This window comes from Bos taurus, chromosome 11, assembly GCF_002263795.3.
Source record: "Bos taurus isolate L1 Dominette 01449 registration number 42190680 breed Hereford chromosome 11, ARS-UCD2.0, whole genome shotgun sequence".
Lineage (NCBI taxonomy): Eukaryota > Metazoa > Chordata > Mammalia > Artiodactyla > Bovidae > Bos > Bos taurus.
In genome coordinates, this window is record NC_037338.1 from 10,015,893 (window position 1) to 10,031,816 (window position 15,924).

The 15,924-nt window shown below is 40.3% G+C and overlaps 1 protein-coding gene across 2 annotated transcripts in view; it reads left to right on the plus strand.

Annotated features, from left to right (window-relative positions):
* Window positions 1–15,924, plus strand: part of M1AP (meiosis 1 associated protein) — a 95,524-nt gene that overhangs the window by 26,482 nt on the left and 53,118 nt on the right. The window contains exons 3-4 of one of the 2 annotated variants that reach the window (XM_024999361.2): window positions 3,180–3,365; window positions 4,252–4,420. In XM_024999361.2, the coding sequence (XP_024855129.1) occupies window positions 3,180–3,365; window positions 4,252–4,420 (355 nt within the window). The remainder of the gene's footprint in view (window positions 1–3,179; window positions 3,366–4,251; window positions 4,421–15,924) is intronic. The other variant, XM_059891706.1, reaches the window with a different exon arrangement.

Here is a 15,924-nt window from a genome sequence, read left to right on the forward strand (position 1 = left end):
CCTTAACTAACTAAAGAACCCAATGTGCTCACCATTGAGATACATTTCTAATTAAATTTTATCCTTAATGCCAATAATTATCAAAATTGATACTATATATGTTGTTTTGATCAATTTATATGAACAATAATTTTAAAAATAGTTCAATCTAGATAACTCCTTAGAGCCTATGGTCATAGGAAATTTTAAAATCTGATGACATATTTTTGATGCATAGAAATATGATAAGATAATCAATAAAAGACTGCAAACCAGAAAGTTCTATTACATTATGATAAAACTAGGGGAAATTGAAATGGAAATATGAATTCAAGGAGAAAATGAATAATATTAATTTCTATCTGTTAAACTTTTAAAATTGAAAAATGAAAGTATCAAATTCTTAGGATATTAATATTTAATAAACATAATTAGATTATGTTTTAAAGAGTTGTATTATAGTGTCATTTTTAAATATTGATATTTAAATATACTGGAAATTATATATCCTTAACAACTACTTACACTTAGAATTTTTAAATCTAGATGTCAACATAATATATAATAGAGTATATCATTTTTCATATTCTTTTAGGGAGTACATGAAAAGAAATACTTAATGGCTACTGGCCTCATTTGTTCTCATTTATTTCTTGAGTAGGTTTCTTATCTTCCTGTCTAGATTACAAGTTCTCTTTGTATAAAAATTGTATCCTATTTCTTCCATTTTCACCAGAGATTCATGAAAAGGAGCAAGTAAGCAAAGTAACATGCTCATGAATTTTATGTGTGTTTTGCAAATATTGCTCAATTCTGCTCTTTGATCAGGAAAGTGTCTTCATCCCAAATATAATTTCTCCCCACCCCACCCCCACCTGCTATTGATGCCTGGCATTCCTTCAAATAGTGTCACAAATTTTAATTCCACATTTATTCAAAATGTATATATTCTTAGGAGACGTAACATTGATCTAGAATCATATTAGATTAAACTACTTCCTGAGAACAAGTTTTTGTGAAGGAGAGTGAGGACAGTCAGGAGATTTACATGTTGACTCCTTGACCTGATTGCAAACAAGCATCTTTTCTTTACTGAAGTGACCCTGAGGGGCCTGTTAGGTAGGACCTTATTGGAAAAGGTCAGTTTTCATTCCAATCCCAAAGAAAGGTAGTGCCAAAGAACACTCAAACTACCGCACAATTGCACTCATCTCACACACTAGTAAAGTAATGCTCAAAATTCTCTAAGCCAGGCTTCAACAATACATGAACCGTGAACTTGCAGATATTCAAGCTGGTTTTAGAAAAGGCAGAGGAACCAGAGATCAAATTGCCAGCATCCTCTGGATCATCAAAAAAGCAAGAGAGTTCCAGAAAAACATCTATTTCTGCTTTATTGACTATGGCAAAGCCTTTGACTGTGTGGATCACAATAAACTCTGGAAAATTCTGAAAGAGATGGGAGTACCAGACCACCTGACCTGCCTCTTGAGAAACCTGTATGCAGGTCAGGAAGCAACAGTTAGAACCAGACACGGAACAACAGACTGGTTCCAAATAGGAAAAGGAGTACATCAAGGCTGTATATTGTCACCCTGCTTATTTAACTTCTATGCAGAGTACATCATGAGAAACGCTGGGTTGGAAGAAGCACAAGCTGGAATCAAGATTGCCAGGAGAAATATCAGTAACCTCAGATATGCAGATGACACCACCCTTATGGCAGAAAGTGAAGAGGAACTAAAGAGCCTCTTGATGAAAGTGAAAGAGGAGAGTGAAAAAGTTGGCTTCAAGCTCAACATTCAGAAAACGAAGATCATGGCATCTGGTCCCATCACTTCATGGAAAATAGATGGAGAAACAGTGGAAACAGTGGCAGACTTTGTTTTGAGGGGCTCCAAAATCACTGCAGATTGTGACTGCAGCCATGAAATTAAAAGACGCTTACTCCTTGGAAGAAAAGTTATGACCGACCTAGCTGCTGCTGCTGCTTCTAAGTTGCTTCAGTCGTTTCCGACTCTGTGCGACCCCATAGATGGTAGCCCACCAGGCTCCGCTGTCCCTGGGATTTCCAGGCAAGAACACTGGAGTGGGTTGCCACTTCCTTCTCCAATGCATGAAAGTGAAAAGTGAAAGTGAAGTCGTTCAGTCGCGTCCGACTCGTCGCGACCCCATGGACTGCAGCCTACCAGGCTCCTCTGTCCATGTGATTTTCCAGACAAGAGTACTTGAGTGAGTTGCCATTGCCTTCTCCGGACCAACCTAGACAGCATATTAAAAAGCAGAGACATTATTTTACCAACAAAGGTCCGTCTAGTTAAGGCTATGGTTTTTCCAGTAGTCATGTATGGATGTGAGAGTTGGACTATAAAGAAAGCTGAGCGCCGAAGAATTGATGCTTTTGAATTGTGGTGTTGGAGAAGACTCTTGTGAGTCCCTTGGACTGCAAGGAGATCCAACCAGTCCATCCTAAAGGAGATCAGTCCTGAATATTCATTAGAAGGAGTGATGTTGAAGCTGAAACTCCAATACTCTGGCCACCTGAGGCAAAGAGCTGACTCATTGTAAAAGACCCTGATGCTGGGAAAGATTGAAGGCAGAAGGACAAGGGGATGACAGAGGATGAGATGGTTGGATGCCATCACCGACTCAATGGATATGAGTTTGAGTAAACTCCGGGAGTTGGTGATGAACAGGAGGCCTGGTGTGCTGCACTCTATGAGGTCACAAAGAGTCGGACATGAATGAGCAACTGAACTCAGTTTTAAATGATCAACCACATCAAAATCCTCATTTCTGGTAAAATATCACTCTTGAATAGAGTGCCTCCCAGTTCCTAGACTGACTGAGAAATGAAGAGTGACACATTGAGAGTGACACTGCTAGGCCTCCAATTTGCAATAAAACTGAGCAGTCACAACTGAACCTTCCTTTGGGAGAGTGAATGAGTTAAAACACATTTTCTGTTTCTAGTAACTCCGCATAATCAATGCCTTTTGGCTGCAAATTGTAGGGAAATTTAGGGAAGGTTTTAGTGCAGTGCCTAGAATGGAATGTGCATTCCATAGATCTTGGTCAAATAAATGGATTTTCAGGAAGGGAAAAGTACTCAAGTAATAATGGATAATAAATTAGACTGCCAATTAATCTGTAACCTGAGTCACTAAAGATGTGCACCCTTGATTCATTTTTCTCTGCAGCAAGTGAAAGGGAACTTTGCTAGGCTGCAGGCCTGCATCTCAGAACTCCGCATGCTGCAAAGAGAAGGTTGTTTCAGACCACAAGGCACTTCTCTGCAGCTGGCAATAGAGGATGGGCTGCAGCAGTTCAAACAGTACAGCAGACACATGAGCACAGGTGCAGCTCTGACCTACAGTTCCCTGGAGGTAAGAGATGCTGGCCTTAGGACACTAAGCTTTCTTCCCATTTAAGTCCATCGAAATCCTTCATTATTTGCCATCCTTCTGTTGTTCGCTGTTTCATTCACTTGAAGGTCATCACTAGGCACTCCATTGGGTATGTGAGTGAGTTAAAATACATTCAGTCTCTGTAACATCAGGCATCAAACAAATGAGTTTAAAAATAATTATGCTCTCATCCATATGCTTATTCACCAATCAAAATGTCTAAGTACAAAAGAAAATTGCATATATTTAATACTTGCCTTCCAGAGTTTGATGTTCAGCCTGAATTCAGATTGAGCAAGGAGAGACATTCAATGGAAGTACCACTGAGAAAAGAGCATATAAGCTCTCTGATACTTAGTACACATCTAACAAGTGGAATTTAAGGATTCTGTTTCCTTTGTTTCTTCATGAAATCAAAGCACTTTGAGCAAGAGGGATACTGCCTGTGATTCAAGCAATCTTAAAAGCTGAAACGCAGTGGGGGACTTCCCTGGCAGTCCAGTTGTTGAGACTCCGTGCTCCCAATGCAGGTGGTGTGGATTTAGTCTCCGGCTGGGGAATTAACATCCTACATGCTGTGGCATGGCCAAAAAAACACTGAAACAAGGATGGCTTCTCACTAGTCACTTTCTGGGATAGATTCAGTGTGTTTGGAAGGGTACTGTGATGATCTATCACACCAGACCTCTCCCACCAGAATCTGTCAAATAAAACTTGATTTGCAAGTTACAATTAAATCCTCTTCTGTGCTCTAAGACACTACTACCAATTTCTTCGATGTTTATCCTCTAGATCTAACCTCTTAACATTCTTCACTCTGTACATCAGCGAAAGAGGGCACAATGATTCTTTGTTTTATTTCCAGATTACCGTTCTGACTTCACAGCCTGGAAAAGAGGTGGTCAAACAGTTGGAGGAAGGATTGAAAGATACAGACCTAGTCAGGATCAGGAAGCTTCAGGTGGTTGAGATCACAAAGGGAGTCCTAGAATGTATGAACTCAGCATCCCCTGTTGAAGAGCCCAGCAATGAGGGTAAGGATTAAATGAAAAGGTTAAAAGAATGGGTAGAATTTTAATGAGTAGTCTTTTACAGCTGAGGAAGATTATTTTCCATGGTCTTTTTATATTCTTAAATGAAATAAATCCAACAGATTTCACTGTGGTCCAGAAAAGTGTTTCTAGGTGATAGAGTTTAGTTTTTAATCTTATTTTTAATTTTAGAAGCTATATATATATATTAGTGTAAAATCTGAAACATTATAGGTAAAGAAAGTTAAAAATTCCTTCCTCCTCAAGAGATTGGGGTATCCTTTGTAATGTTCTAACAAATAGATATATAGAAATACTTTATATTTTAATGGGATCATCACATACATAATAATCTGTAACCCTCTTTGTGTGTTGTACAGCTGTCTATGTTAGTATCTGTAGACATGCTTCATTTTTTACTGGATACATGATGTTTTTTACTTTCTGGTTGGACCATTGTTTGTTTGTTTAATTGCTTATTAGTGAATAACTTGGTTTATTACATTTTGCTGTATGAAGAGACTTACATGCAGGGCTGGCTTCACTGGGCCTATGACCAGTACAGTCATACAAGGCCCTGCATTTAAAAAGATCCCATGCTTAGAATTTAATGCTTTTGGGTAACCGTCTTAAAATTCTTGATAATTTTATTTTTGAATTTGTGCTTTGTAAGTGAAGTTTGATGGAACAATGGAACATGTGCCAGGGGGTTATATTCTCAGTTCATATGTGTCCTGCCTACCTTCTACCTCCCCAGAATGGGTTCTCAGTCACTAACTTTCCAGTCCTGATGGTCCTAGACTGCCTACCCCTACCAGTCACTACTGGCACCAGATCCTACACTTCTCTGAAGAGAAAATATTTAAACTGAGTTTTAAAATACAAGTAGGAATTAACCAAGCAGAGGGAGAGGAAAGGGAGACTCAAAAAGGAGACCAGGGGCATGAGAAAGCAAGATAAATCATTTTTCAGAGATAAACACATGGTTCCATGTCAGGAGCCTATCAGGCAGAGGCAGGAGTAAGGCTTTAGAGGTAGACAAAGGTTAGATGAAGAAAGGCCGTATATGCCATGTGCCCATTCTGAGACATTTGGATTTAATGCTGAAGCATTGGAAATTTATGAAAAGATTTTGGTCAGAAAGTCAAATAGAGATTCTCAAGTTATGGAATTTAAGATTTTTAACTGACTTTAACTTATCCAAAACTCAAGTTAAATTCACCCTCCAGCAGTTATATTGGCTTTCTCCAAGGTTATACACACCTGGAGGTGCTCACTGTTCTGATACCATTGATCTCTTCCTGGTACCACAAAAATAACCTCACTCTTCACTTCACACCCTAATTGGGTCAGGGACTTGGTAGCTAAGGGTGTGTTTCCCATCGAATTCTGACTCATGTGTATCCTTCCAGCATCATGGACCTCTGACATTGTGCCAGTTTTGGAAGAAGGGTAACCAGCCTTGCTGTGTGGTATATGATATCTTACCTACTATTCAGTTCAGTTCAGTCACTCAGTTGTGTCCAATTCTTTGCGACCCCATGAATCGCAGCACACCAGGCCTCCCTGTCCATCACCAACTCCCAGAGTTCACTCAGACTCACATCCATCAAGTCAGTGATGCCATCCAGCCATCTCATCCTCTGTCGTCCCCTTCTCCTCCTGCCCCCAATCCCTCCCAGCATCAGAGTCTTTTCCAATGAGTCAACTCTTCGCATGAGGTGGCCAAAGTACTGGAGTTTCAGCTTCAACATCATTCCTTCCAAAGAAATCCCAGGGCTGATCTCCTTTAGAATGGACTGGTTGGATCTCCTTGCAGTCCAAGGGACTCTCAAGAGTCTTCTCCAACACCACAGTTCAAAAGCATCAATTCTTTGGCGCTCAGCCTTCTTCACAATCCAACTCTCACATCCAAACATGACCACAGGAAAAACCATAGCCTTGACTAGACGGACCTTTGTTGGCAAAGTAGTGTCTCTGCTTTTTAATATGCTATCTAGGTTGGTCATAACTATTAACACTCTGCTTTTCTCAAGCCAATGTCCCCACTGACTATCCTATTTACATCCCTCCACTTGTAGTAATCTTTTCCTCTGAATTTCCTCTTATTTCCTCTGAATTCCTCCCCCTATCCTCTTCCAACCAAATCATCTTCATCCTTTAAGGCCTAATTGAGGTTCATGACTACTGTATTGATTTCCCTCTTCTTAAAAACAACCTCATAGCTTGTGGTCTGCACAATACAAGTTAGCGCTTAATTATATACCATATAGAATTATTTACCATTGCTTTATTGTGCTTCCCTAGTAACTCAAATGATAAAGATTATGCCTGCAATGCAGGAGACCCCAGTTTGATTCCTAGATCAGGGAGACCATCTGGAGAAGGGATAGGTTATCCACTCCAGTATTCTTGGTCTTCCTAGTGGCTCAGCTGGTAAAGAATGAACCTGCAATGCGGGAGACCTGGGTTCAATCCCTGTGTTGGGAAGATCCCCTGGAGAAGGGAAAGGCTATCCACTCCAGTATTCTGGCCTGGAGAATCCCATGGACTGTATAGTCCATGGGGTCACAAAGAGTCAAACACGACTGAGCAACTTTCGCTTTCTTTCTTTCTATTGTGTGATAATTTTGTCTTCTCACCTAAACTGTAAACTAGTTGATTTTTTTATCTGCATTAAATCTTAAGTTTTAAGCCTTGGCATTACAAATTTATCTTATTTATTTATGTGCCCCACTCTGTAAGTATCTCCTAAATTAGCAGTAAATATTTGTTAAATGATGACTGTGATACCTGTGGAGTCTGTTCTTGCTCTGCCCAGCGTCCCCTGCATCCCCTTTCTTTAGTAATGCCTCTACTTTCCTAGTCACAGAGTGGGCCATAACCCAGGTAAGGCAGTCATAGTTCTCCAGGCCAATAATCTAAGAGTCCCTCCCAGTGGGTTCTCAGACTGAATCTGTGAGAGAGAAGCTCCTTTTATTTCTCTTTGGCCATGAACAGATCAGGTACGGACTATGTCCTTTTCTCCCTTCAGTGACTAGAGAAAGGGGATACAGATCTCTCCAATCTTATACAAACTCTTTTAGAAATTAAAAAAGAAAGAAAGAAAGAAAAATGCCCTCCCCCTAGTCATGATATAAAGCCAAACAAGAACAATGGTAGCTGGATGGGAGGGGAGTTTGGGGGAGAATGGATACATGTTTCTGTATGGCTGAGTTCCTTAGCTGTTCACCTGAAACTCACAACATTGTTGATTGACTGTACCCAAATACAAAACAAAAAGTTAAAAAAAAAGAAAATTTCAAGCCAATCCACTCATGAAAATAGGTAAAACCATCTTAAATAATCTAATCATACCTAAAAAGAGAATACAGAGCTGATCAAGTTGAGTTTATCCCTGTAATGTAAAGTGATTTTGCATTAGAAATACATAAATATAAATTTAACCAAGGAGAAAAAAATTTATACTCTGAAAACTATAAGACATTCATGAAGGAGATTAAAGATGATACAAATAGGAGGAGGAGCCAAGATGGCGGAGGAGTAGGACGGGGAGAACACTTTCTCCCCCACAAATTCATCAAAAGAGCATTTAAACGTCGAGTAAATTCCACAAAACAACTTATGAATGCCGGCAGAGGACATCAGGCACCCAGAAAAGCAATCCAACTCTTCGAAAGGAGGTAGGAAAAAATATAAAAGACAAAAAAAGAGACAAAAGAGGGAGGGACGGAGTTCCGTCCCAGGAAGGGAGTCTTAAAAAAAAGAGAGAAGTTTCCAAACACCAGGAAACCTTCTCACTGCCGAATCTGTGCCGAGCTTTGGAAGCACAGAGGGCAACATAACAGGAAGAAAAAATAAATAAACAATTAAAACTCGAAGATTGCGAGTCCTACGGTAACTCCCCCAGCGGAGAAGCAGTGCAGACGCCTGCACGCGCCATTAGCAAGCGGGGGCTGGGCAGGGAGGCGCAGCTGCATCGCTTAGAGTAAGATTCTGGCCTGAATACCCTGAGCACTATCTGAGCGAAATAATTTGGGCTAGCAAACCAGACTGTGGGATATCTACCACGCGAAAAGTCAGCCCCAACCTAAGACACCGCCAGGCCCGCGCACGGAACAAAGAATTGAACAGAGATAGCCGGCTGCAGACCTTCCCCCTCCGGTGACAGGCAGCCAGAGCCGGAAGGGGGCAATCGAAGCCCCAGAGAGACATTATCTATAAAACTGTAAGCAGGCTTCTTTGCTAACTAAAACTTTTTGGGGGTCTGGACGATTAACATCTGCCTGAGAAGGTGCGCCGGTTTTACACCCAGATAACCGAGTGGCGGGGAGGCGATAAGTCGCAGCATTGGCGCTCGCCAAACACCTCATCACTTGAGCTGCTCGGACCTGGGAAGAGCACAAAACTCAGGCCCAACTGAGTCTGCGCCTCTGAGGACTACCCGAGTGCCTGAACCTGAGCGGCTTGGACCTGGGAGGTACATGCAACCCAGGGCCAGCCTCGGATTGTTCCCGGCGGAACAACCTAGAGCCCGAGCAGTGTGGGCAGGGAGGCTACATGCGCCGTGAGCAGGGGCAGACCCAGTGTGGCTGAGGCATTGCGAGCGCACGCCAGTGTTATTTGTTTGCAGCATCCCTCCCTCCCTCCCCACAGCGCGACTGAACAAAGAGAAGAAATACAGCTCCACCCATCAGAACACCGACACAAGCTTCACTAACCAGGAAACCTTGACAAGCCACCTGTACAAACCCACACACAGCGAGGAAAAGCCACAATAAAGAGAACTCCACAAACTGCCAGAATACAGAAAGGACACCCCAAACTCAGCAATTTAAACAAGATGAAGAAACAGAGGAATAGTCAGCAGATAAAGGAACAGGATAAACGCCCACCAAACCAAACAAAAGAGGAAGAGATAGGGAATCTACCTGATAAAGAATTCCGAATAATGATAGTGAAATTGATCCAAAATCTTGAAATTAAAATGGAATCACAGATAAATAGCTTGGAGACAAGGATTGAGAAGATGCAAGAAAGGTTTAACAAGGACCTAGAAGAAATAAAAAAGAGTCAATATATAATGAATAATGCAATAAATGAAATTAAAAACACCCTGGAGGCAACAAATAGTAGAATAACAGAGGTGGAAGATAGGATTAGTGAATTAGAAGATAGAATGGTAGAAATAAATGAATCAGAGAGAATAAAAGAAAAACGAATTAAAAGAAATGAGGACAATCTCAGAGACCTCCAGGACAATATTAAACGCTACAACATTCGAATCATAGGGGTTCCAGAAGAAGAAGACAAAAAGAAAGACCATGAGAAAATACTTGAGGAGATAATAGTTGAAAACTTCCCTAAACTGGGGAAGGAAATAATCACCCAAGTCCAAGAAACCCAGAGAATCCCAAACAGGATAAACCCAAGGCGAAACACCCCAAGACACATATTAATCAAATTAACAAAGATCAAACACAAAGAACAAATATTAAAAGCAGCAAGGGAAAAACAACAAATAACACACAAGGGAATTCCCATAAGGATAACAGCTGATCTTTCAATAGAAACTCTTCAAGCCAGGAGGGAATGGCAAGACATACTTAAAATGATGAAAGAAAATAACCTACAGCCCAGATTATTGTACCCAGCAAGGATTTCATTCAAGTATGAAGGAGAAATCAAAAGCTTCTCAGACAAGCAAAAGCTGAGAGAATTCTGCACCACCAAACCAGCTCTCCAACAAATACTAAAGGATATTCTCTAGACAGGAAACACAAAAATGGTGTATAAATTCGAACCCCAAACAGTAAAGTAAATGGCAACGGGATCATACTTATCAGTAATTACCTTAAACGTAAATGGGTTGAATGCCCCAACCAAAAGACAAAGACTGGCTGAATGGATACAAAAACAAGACCCCTACATATGTTGTCTACAGGAGACCCACCTCAAAACAGGGGACACATACAGACTGAAAGTGAAGGGCTGGAAAAAGATTTTCCATGCAAATAGGGACCAAAAGAAAGCAGGAGTAGCAATACTCATATCAGATAAAATAGACTTTAAAACAAAGGCTGTGAAAAGAGACAAAGAAGGTCACTACATAATGATCAAAGGATCAATCCAAGAAGAAGATATAACAATTATAAATATATATGCACCCAACACGGGAGCACCGCAGTATGTAAGACAAATGCTAACAAGTATGAAAGGAAAAATTAACAATAACACAATAATAGTGGGAGACTTTAATACCCCACTCACACCTATGGATAGATCAACTAAACAGAAAATTAACAAGGAAACACAAACTTTAAACAATACAATAGACCAGTTAGACCTAATTGATATCTATAGGACATTTCATCCCAAAACAATGAATTTCACCTTTTTCTCAAGCGCACATGGAACCTTCTCCAGGATAGATCACATCCTGGGCCATAAAGCTAGCCTTGGTAAATTCAAAAAAATAGAAATCATTCCAAGCATCTTTTCTGACCACAATGCAGTAAGATTAGATCTCAATTACAGGAGAAAAACTATTAAAAATTCCAACATATGGAGGCTGAACAACACCCTGCTGAATAACCAACAAATCACAGAAGAAATCAAAAAAGAAATCAAAATTTGCATAGAAACGAATGAAAATGAAAACACAACAACCCAAAACCTGTGGGACACTTTAAAAGCAGTCCTAAGGGGAAAGTTCATAGCAATACAGGCACACCTCAAGAAACAAGAAAAAAGTCAAATAAATAACCTAACTCTACACCTAAAGCAACTAGAAAAGGAAGAAATGAAGAACCCCAGGGTTAGTAGAAGGAAAGAAATCTTAAAAATTAGAGCAGAAATAAATGCAAAAGAAACAAAAGAGACCATAGCAAAAATCAACAAAACCAAAAGCTGGTTCTTTGAAAGGATAAATAAAATTGATAAACCATTAGCCAGATTCATCAAGAAACAAAGGGAGAAAAATCAAATCAATAAAATTAGAAACGAAAATGGAGAGATCACAACAGACAACACAGAAATACAAAGGATCATAAGAGACTATTATCAACAATTATATGCCAATAAAATGGACAACGAGGAAGAAATGGACAAATTCTTAGAAAAGTACAACTTTCCAAAACTCGACCAGGAAGAAATAGAAAACCTTAACAGACCCATCACAAGCACGGAAATTGAAACTGTAATCAAAAATCTTCCAGCAAACAAAAGCCCAGGTCCAGACGGCTTCACAGCTGAATTCTACCAAAAATTTAGAGAAGAGCTAACACCTATCCTGCTCAAACTCTTCCAGAAAATTGCAGAGGAAGGTAAACTTCCAAACTCATTCTATGAGGCCACCATCACCCTAATACCAAAACCTGACAAAGATCCCACAAAAAAAGAAAACTACAGGCCAATATCACTGATGAACATAGATGCAAAAATCCTAAACAAAATTCTAGCAATCAGAATCCAACAACACATAAAAGATCATACACCATGACCAAGTGGGCTTTATCCCAGGGATGCAAGGATTCTTCAATATCCGCAAATCAATCAATGAAAAAAAAAAAAAAAATTCTAGCATACAGGTATGTTGTGTCCAAAAATACACACACACACACACACACACACACACACACACACACACACACATATTTAAAGCAATGTGCTTTACTCAACTTAACTTCTATATTTTTACTTAGCATTTGTCTTGTTACTTTAAATTTTCTTTCCTTAATAAATGTATTCATTTAACTGAAAAAAAAAAAAAAGATGATACAAATAAATGGAAAGATATCCTATGTTCATGGATTAGAATTAATGTTGTTAAACTATCCATACCGCCCTGTGAAGTCGCTTCAGTCGTGTCCAACTCTGTGCGAACCCAGAGACGGCAGCCCACCAGGCTCTGCCGTCCCTGGGATTCTCCAGGCAAGAACACTGGAGTGGGTTGCCATTTCCTTCTCCAGTGCATGAAAGTGAAAAGTGAAAGGGAAGTCACTCAGTCGTGTCCGACTCTTAGCAACCCCATGGACTGCAATCCTCCAGACTTCTCCATCCATGGGATTTTCCAGGCAAAAGTACTGGAGTGGGGTGCCATTGCCTTCTCTGTCCATACTGCCCAAAGCAATCTATACATTTAATGCAATCAGTATCAAAATACTCATGACATTTTTCACAGAACTAGAAAAAATAATCTTAAAACTTGTATGGAACCACAAAAGACACCAAATAGCCAAAGCAATCTTGAGAAAAAAGAAAAAAACTAGAGGCATCACACTGCCTTACATCAGACTATACTACAAAGCTACAGTAATCAAAAAAGTATGGTTCTGGCACAAAAACAGACACATAGATCAATGGAACAGAATAAAGAGCCCAGAAATAAACCCACATACTTATGGTCAATTAATCTACAACAAAGAAGGAAAAATACATGTTGGAGAAAAGACAGTATCTTCAATAACTGGTATTGGAAAAACAGCACAGCTATGCATAAAAGAATTAAATTAGAACATCTTCTCACATGATATACAAAAATAAACTCAAAATGAATTAAAAACCTAAATGTAAAACTGGAAGCCATAAAAATCCTAGAAGAAAATATAGGTAAAACAATTTGACATAAATCATAGCAATATTTTTTTACATCTATCTCTTAAAGCAATGGAAACAAAAGCAAAAATAAATAAATGGGATCTACTTAAACTTAAGAGCTTTTGCACAGTGAAAGAAACCATCAATAAGATGAAAAGACAACCTACTAAATGGGAGGAGATATTTATAAAGTCATTTGATAAGTGGTTAATATCCAAAATATATAAAGAGCTCATACAACTGAATATAAAAAAAAAAAAAAACAATTAAAAATGGGTGGAAGACCTGAATAGACATTTTTTCCAAAGAAGACATATAGATGGTCAACAGGCACATAAAAGGATGCTCAGCATCACTAATTATCAGGAAATGCAAATCAAAACCACAATGAGCTATCACCTCACACCTATCAGAATAGCTATCATCAAAAGATAGCAAATAATAAATGCTCACAAGGATATGGAGAAAGGGAACTCTAGTACACTGTTGGTGGGAATGTAAATTGATGTAGCTACTATGGGCTTCCCTGGTGGCTCGGACGGTAAAGTGTCTGTCTGCAATGCAGGAGACCCGGATTCAATCCCTGGGTTGGGAAGATCCCCTGGAGAAGGAAATGGCAGCCCACTCCAGCCTGGAAAATCCCAGGGACGGTGGAGCCTGGTAGGCTACTGTCCACGGGGTCACAAACAGTTGGACATGACTGAGCGACTTCACTTCACTTCACTATGGAAAACAGTATGGAAGGTCCTCAAAAAAAGTACAAATAAAACTTACACAAGAGGATGTAGAGTTGCCGGTGCCTGACAGTGCGTCTGACACAAAGCTGGATGGGGTAGAGAGTAGGGGATGGTAGTGAGGGGTGGTGGAAGAAGGAAGAGGCAGCGGTGAATCACTTATAAATGACTCCAAAGCAGGACCTGGAGCGTAAATTCCAGGAGGATAATGGTCATTCATGACAAAAAGGGAAAGGCCTGAGACGTGGAATCAGCAATTGCAACCCTTCAGTGTGAGTTAGCAGGCCCTGAGAAAGGGGAATGCCTGCCAACTGGCCTTCATTCAACTGCAGCCACTCCAGCCACTCCCTATGGTGAACCTAGAGGAAACTCTGAGAATGCAGGATTACAGGTCCAAGTTAGCTAAGATGCCCTGTGACCTGCAACCAGAGGATTATACATTCTGAAAAAGACAATTCAAAGGACTGTCTCCAACCTGGACAGAAAGACCCTTCTCAGATGACGCAGATTTACATCACAATAAAGATGATATGCAGAGAAAACCCATGCCCCCAAAGAGATTACAGCCATTCCTCCAAACAGATTCAGTGGGAATAACCGCAAAAGTCACCCTGGGGCCCCTTAATAGAACAGGGCGAGAGCTCCATGACCCCAACTAGGTAGGGTCTAAGAGTCCTGTGTCAGCATTAAAGAAGTTACAGAAGACTAACCATCTGTCCCTCATTACCCCAATAAAGATTTCTTGGGGTTCACATCTCAAGGAAAATTTGAAGTAGGAGATAGATGGGTCCCTGGGCTGAACAGCTGGTGATTTTCAAATGGAGCAAAATTGAAGTTTATCTTCAGCCAGACAAGAATGACACGTGTTTCCCTTCCTCCCTTCATATGGAGGGAATAAACTGATGGGGGAATTTGTTGCAGTGAAAAGGAAAAATGAGGAATGAGTTTTTCTTTTTCACTTCTCTGAGAGTAAAGAAGATAAAGAGAACAGTGAGCAGGCCTGAACATTCCTAGTTTATTTTACTTTGCTGCTACTGCTAAGTCACTTCAGTCGTGTCCGACTCTGTGCGACCCCACAGACAGCAGCTCAACCAGGCTCCCCCATCCCTGGGATTCTCCAGACAAGAACACTGGAGTGGGTTGCCATTTCCTTCTCCCATGCATGGAAGTGAAAAGTGAAAGTGAAGTCGCTCAGTCGTGTCCGACCCTCAGCGACCCCATGGACTGCAGCCTACCAGGCTCCTCCATCCATGGGATTTTCCAGGCAAGAGTACTGGAGTGGGGTGCCATTGCCTTCTCCTGCTCTTAATTCTGCATGTCTGTAACTAAGTTTGCTTTTCTGCCCCCTAACTCTGCAGAGCTACACTTCACTTGACTCTATGCTAAATACATCCCCTATCTGGTGTTTACCTTTACAACAGCCTTCCCCTTGTAGTTACATGTCAGAAAGAAGGTCTCAGAGCCACCAAACTGCCAGATGCAGTTACTGGGTTACTGACACCAGTTTATGACTGTCTCTGAAACAATGCAAGAGGAAGAAATCAAGATCCTCTCACCTTTGTTCTCTCATCACCTACTACTGACTGCGAGCACTTGCCTTAGGGGCACAGTTCTTGAGGCAGGAGCATACTGTGTTCCCCTCTCCATCAGCTGAGAATAAAAGCCACCATTCTATTTCTTCCAAAAAAAAAAAAAACCTAACACAACATTGTAAATTAACTGTACCTTAATAAAAAAATTAAAAATAAAATTACCATATGATCCAGCTATTCCACTCCTGGGTATACATCTGAAGAACACAAAAACACTAATTTTAAAAGATGTATGCACCCCAATCTTCATAGCAGCATTATTTTCAAAAGTTGCTTATGGAAGCAATTTGTGTCCATCACCAAATGAATGGATAAAGGAGATGTGGTATGTATATACAATGGAATATTACTCAGCCATAAAAATGATTGAAATTTTGCATTTGCACAACATGGATGGACCTAGAAGATATTATGCTTGGTGAAGTAAGTCAGACAAAGACAAATACTGTACATTAGCACTTATATTGGAGAAGGAAATGGCAACCCACTCCAGTATTCTTGCCTGGAGAATCCCAGGGATGAAGGAGCCTGGTGGGCTGCCGTCTACGGGGTCCCACAGAGTCGGACACGACTGAAGCGACTT